Source organism: Castor canadensis, chromosome 18 (assembly GCF_047511655.1).
Source record: "Castor canadensis chromosome 18, mCasCan1.hap1v2, whole genome shotgun sequence".
Lineage (NCBI taxonomy): Eukaryota > Metazoa > Chordata > Mammalia > Rodentia > Castoridae > Castor > Castor canadensis.
In genome coordinates, this window is record NC_133403.1 from 34,414,003 (window position 1) to 34,420,002 (window position 6,000).

The following is a 6,000-nucleotide window of genomic DNA, read 5'->3' on the forward strand; positions in this document are numbered from 1 at the left end:
GAATTCAGATCCTCTTGAAGACCATAGATCTTCAGTAGGAGTCAGTGCACACATCAAATAACGCCCCCAAAGGAGGCTTGGCTCCTCCCCAGAAATTGCCCACCTGCTTTCTGTGACTCCAACGAATCCTGGGTGGAGGGGTGGGCTGCTTTGCCCTTTTCCTCCACCATTTCTTTGCAAAGGAAAGAAACAAGTTGCTGCAGTCCTGTTCACCCACAGTGCACAGAGTGGAGTTCATTTGGGGACCCAGTCTTATCCCCCCATGCAGTTGGAGTTCTCAGCCTTTGGATCTGGAGGACATTCACTCCAGCTGAGCAGGGCTGGGAGATGCTGGGATTTATGGGCTCTGTTTGCTTTCATTTCTATTGGCTTATAATTCTGCTCTATGGGACGATTGCTGGATGCCTTTGTGTGTTTGATAAATTCAGCCTCGCTCAGGACACACAAGTGGGCTTTCAGCAGGAGGTGGAATTGGCCTTTCAAGAAAATCAGGCTCAATTTCTTTGCTGTTTTTATTGTGGCCAGGGGAGCAGCAGCATGAGGTTCAGGCAGATTTTTCCCCTGAGAGTTTTTCCCCATTTAGCTTGTAGACTTCACAGCAGCAAAACTAGTCCTTGGTGGATCCAAGGATCCAGCACCAGCAGAGAGGGTAAAATGAGGGGTACGGGGCAGGTGCTAGTGAGCATCACCGTAAATATTTTGTACCCTGTGCTCCTCTGCTGAGTCCCAGCCCTACAAAGAACATCGTTGATGGTCCAGATGTTTGCTGAAAGGCCAAATGATTCTGTCTCGTACTTGAAGGTAGACTCAGAGAGGTTAACTTGCCCAAGATCTGGCAAATGGTGAAGCTTGAGTTTATTCTTTTAATTAATGAATTAATCTTTTGGTGGCACTAGTTTTTGGACTCAGGGCCTCAGGCTTGCTAGGTAGGTGCTTTTACTGCTTGAGCCACTCCACCAGCCCTTTTTTGTGATTTTTTTTTTTTTGAGATATGGTCTCATGAACTATTTGCCTGGGGAGTTGACTGCCTTCTCTTTCAGCCAATTGTCCAGCTGCAAAAGAAAAAAAATTGCCCCCAAAGTGTAATGATGTAACTGTAAGTTCTCACTTGAAGCCAAGTAGCTCAGTAGCCAGAGAGGGGCTTTTTAGAAGGACCACAGTGTGCCAGCCACCGGCTCCAGCAGTTTTACTGAATTTGTCTTTTTGCAATTGTGTGGAGCCCTTGACTTGGTGGCTGGAATATTCTAGGTTGGTAGGGGAGGAGGAGGCACCATCAAAGGGGGACCCGGGTCCTCAATAGGGAAGTTAGTTCTGCCTATGCAGGGGAGTCAGAAGTCAAGTATTCCTGATTTGATACCATTCATGGACTCTGAGAACTGTTTCTGAAAACTTTGATGTAGTTAATGGAAAATGAGTCAGGCTAACTTGCCTGCCTGCCCTAGGGATCTCTTTCTTTCTTCATTTACCTTTTGAGTTGGATGGGTCTATTTGATCTCTGGTTTTAGAGTTTCACTAAATTACGCTTTCTTTTGTCCCTATTGTCATTGGAATATTTGGGTGCCTGTTATATGTCAAGCACTGTTGAGTAGCTCTGGGGATAGAAATGAAAGAGACAGACATGGTCCCACCCTCCTGGAGCAGTCCCGATGGGGTTGATAATGAGTGGACAGCCTCTCCTTTGCAGTAGTGCTTCGTGTTGGGAGGGTCTGTAATGGGGACCCATTGTCATAGACATGAAGGAAGTCTTCTCTAGTGGAATGCCCTTTGAACTGAATTCTGAAGGTATAGAAGTTAACTGGGGGTGGACAGACACACAGCCTGTGCAAAGGTCCTGGGGCAGAAGGGAAGCCTATTACATCTGAGTGTCTGAAGAACAGAATGGCTGAGGAAAGAGAACAAGTATGAGGGGCCAGATCACATGGGGGATATGGAGGCTGTGTGACTTCTTGTGGCTGCTATAACAAAAGACCGTACAGTTGGTAGCTCAACACAATATAAATTTTCTACCATAGAATTTCTGAGTAAGGTGTCCCCAGGGCTGTTCTCCTTCCAAAGGCTCTAGGGAGCATTGTCCTTTTCCAGGTCCAGCTTCTGGTGGCTCTAGACATTCCTTGGCTTGTGGCCATGTCACTCAATCCATGACTTCATCTTCACGTGCCTCCCCTCACCTCCTTCCCTCTTCTGTCTGTGTCAAATCTCGCTCTTCCTTTCTCTTCTAAGAGCACTTGTCATTGGACTTAGGACAGCTGGACAAATTAGGACTTTATTACCTTTTCCCCAAATAAAGCAACATTTCTAAGTCTCCATGGACTTTTATTTCTTTTGCAGGAGGTGTGGCGCTACAGAGGGAATGGTAAAAAAATTTGGTCTGTATTTCATGAGACTTGAGAAGCTGCTAAAGGGTTATAAGGAAAATCGTGGAGTGACCAGATTTATGCTTTAAAATTTTCTCTTCTGTAGAGCAGGTGGAGGACCAGGGAGCAGTCAGGCCAGCTGAGAGGTGAAATCCTGGCAGCTAGTTCTGGTGTATGGAAGGGAGATATTGAGCAGGAGATCGAGTCAAGAAGGGTTTAGAATGAGATCCCAGCACTTGGGAGGCAGAGGCAGGAGGGTCATGAGGTCAAGGTCAGCCTGCACTACATAGAAAGACCCTGTCTCAAGACAAAAAGGACTTAGGAGATAAAACAGGAGTTCCGTTTTCATCAGCTAGAATCATTTATTTATAATTGCCTCTCACGGCGGCCCTGACATTGGAGTCGTATAGAAACCCGTTAGGACATTTCTGGAGTTTGGAGATGCTGACATTTGTGGTGCACTGATGCTTCCCCTCCTTGCGTGGCTTTCTTGTGAATAAATGTTTTCTTTGGTGCAGTTAATAGCGTCTTCACCTAGTTAAGTACAAGCGGTGGCAGACGGGCAATTATAGCGCAGGCAGACTTCATCGATCTCACACACCATCATTATTTTTCAGTGACATTATTATTATTTTTTTTTTAGAACAACCCAGCTCGTTCAGTGCAGAAGAAATAAATAAGAAAGGCAATTTTGAACTCACTGTTGGTTGCATTTAATTTGCATTTCATTAAGACCGTGATGCTAAGGTCAGATGGTGGCCAGATATGCGAAGTGGCAGGTACACGATGCCTGTCACCGTGTGTGGACCGCTTCAGGGAGAGGCTCAGAGGAGGGAGGGAGGCAGGTGACCGAGTCCATGCATCTGTCTCCACCACCCTAGAGCTCCATGGCCTTGGGTAAGTCACCGGACCATTCGGCCCCCATCTGTAAATTGAGGACAGTGATACTGTTTTATTGGGCTGTTGGGAGAATTAAATGAGGCGATGAGAATACTCAGAACGAGGGTAGAGATAACACGAATGTTCTAACAGCAACCCGTTCACAGGATTTTTGAATGTTAACGTGTACTGTGTGTGCCTTACATGCTGGGCTCGAAGCAGAAGCAGCATTGGTTGGAGGTCATGACCTTGGGTGTCATGGTAGAAGATAAGAACAGGCACGTGAAAGCAATGTGTACAGTTGCCCTTGGTTTCTATGGGGCATGGGTTCCAGGACTCCCACTGGACGAAAAAATCTATACATGCGCAAACCTATACTTACATGTAGCATGGTGCAGTATTTGTATGTAATCTACACGCATCCTCCCGGGTACTTTAACTCATCTCTAGGTAATTACAAAGCCTAATGGAACGTACATGCTGTGTAACTGCTTGTTAATATGTGTTGTTTAGTGTACAGCAAGAAAAAGTCTGAATATGGTCAACATGGCCACAACTTGTTTCCTGTGTCTTTTCCATCTGTAATCAGTTGAATGTGTGGATATGCAACCTGTGGATACAAGGGCTGACTGTATGTATACACCATGTCAGGTGGCGGTAATTGCCTTAAAAAAAAAAAAGCAAGGAAATGCTGGGGATAGAGCAACTGTCTTAGATAAGGAAGGTGGGATGATACATTTAAGTAGAGAAATGAATAAAGTGACGGAGTCAGCCATGTGGATTTCTATATGAAGACTATTTCAGACTAAAGGAACCATATGTGCAAAGGTCCTGGGGCAACCAATGACGTTCTGATAGCCCCAGTCAGAAGCCAGGTGGAAGGTAAATAAATAAGAAATAATGTAACGTCAGGGAGTGGTAAGAGAAAAGACAGGGGAAAACAATGTGGAAGGGCCAGAGCATGACGTGATGGTTCTGGAGGCTTTCGCAGGGCAGTGACCAGGGAAGGTCTCCCTAGAGACATTGATAAGAGACTGTGAGGGTTCTAGGTGTTATTTTGGGAGCTGCCCTGGGGTGTCCTTTTTCTCTTGTGTGTTCAGAGTGACAGTAGTCTCAGGTGTGTGGCTTGGCTCTCGTAGGCTGCTCTTAGCTGTCTGCTGACACTCCAAGACCCTCTCCAGGCTACACTCTCCAGCTCCAGGCTGGAGCTCTGGAGCCGGGCGTGTGGCACACACAGCAGATCTGTGGACAAAGCCAGTAGAGGATGGCGGATATAATGACCACAGTGGAAAATCTCAGGAAGACACCCAAGAAAGCCTTAGCACGGGGGCCTCTCAGGAGCCCCCCCGAAAGAGGAAGAGACTGAGGGGCACGTGAGCTTGTGCAGATGCCCTAACAAACGTTCACGAATGTGGTAGCTCAAGCACAAATATTTATTGTTCCATGGTTCTGGAGGCTGGAAGCCCAAAGTCAAGGTGTCAGAGGACTGGAAGCCACATGCTTTCTGCCTCTTGCCTGACTTACTGTGGGGGCCAGCTTCTCTGGTATTCTTTGACCTGTAGAAGAATCACTCTAGCCCCTGCCTCTATCTTCACGTGGCCTTTACGTGTGTGTGTGTATCCAAATCCGCCCCCCTCTACTTTTTTTGGTAGTACTGGGGATTGAATCCAGGGTGATCTACCATTTGAGCCAGGCCACCAGTCTTTTTTGGTTTTTTTGTTTTGCCCAAACTGACCTCAAATTCTCAATCCTCCTGAGCAGTTGGGATTACAGGCATGTTCCACCATGTCCAGCAAACCTCATCTAAATGTAACTAATTACATTTGCAGTGACATGGAGGCTGCTGGAGGTCACATTCTTAGGTACTATTAGGACTTCAGTTTGGGGGGATGGTGGAGACATAATTCAATCCATCGAAAGGCAACTTAAAAAAAACCTTTCAGTTGCAGTCTAACATATATACAGAAAGATGTGCAACCATTAGCAGATAGCTCCTTGAATTTTCATCAAATAAACACACCTGTATGACCAGCTCACAGATCAAGAATTAGAACAGTGCCAGGAATGGTGACAAGTCTGTCCTCCCAGCATCTAGGAGATGGAGGAGGAGGATCAGGGTGCAGACAAGCTGGAGCAAAAAACATATTAAAAATTTTTAAATTGAAGCCCAAAAGGGCTGGGGGAGTGGTTCAGGTGATAGAACAATTACCTGGCAAGTCTGAGGCCCTGAGTTCAAATCCCAGTACCACCAAAAAATGGAAACAAGGTGAGCCCTCCACAGGGGTATTTTTAGTTTGCAAAATGCTTCCTCTGCAGTTTGGGTATTTTAAGATACTGTGGATTAAAGAAAACCAAAGGAAACATCATAGTGAGGAGCCCATGGTGTGACGCCCTGTGTCCTGCACCAGTGGTTAGAGGTGCATGAAAAGATGAGTCAGCTCAATCCTTGGGGTGCCTGGGGCAGCTGGGACCTTCATCTGGTTCCCCTAGGGCCAGCCAAGAGGTGTGAGTCACTTCCTGTGCGTGCCCGGAAGCCGGAAGGCGGAAGGGCCCAGTGTGCGCCACACGTGCAACTCAGGAAATGCTCCGGGCTACCCGAGGGTCACCCGTACTGTCAGTTCCGGTTCACAGGTGTGAGGCAGAGGCGACTTCCTGGGTGCAGTTTCTTAGGTGGGAAGGGGATGACAGATGTCTTTGGATGCCTAAGCATCGCTGGCAAATCCTAGGGTGGACTGGAGTTAGAGTCCCTTGGGGAATGGCAGCAGTT

The 6,000-nt window shown here is 46.9% G+C and overlaps 1 protein-coding gene across 1 annotated transcript in view; it reads left to right on the forward strand.

Moving 5' to 3' along the window:
• Window positions 1-6,000, forward strand: part of Ksr2 (kinase suppressor of ras 2) — a 279,590-nt gene that overhangs the window by 200,417 nt on the left and 73,173 nt on the right. Inside the window, exon 6 of the mRNA XM_074060825.1 lies at window positions 5,724-5,864. Coding sequence (XP_073916926.1) covers window positions 5,724-5,864 — 141 coding nt within the window. The remainder of the gene's footprint in view (window positions 1-5,723; window positions 5,865-6,000) is intronic.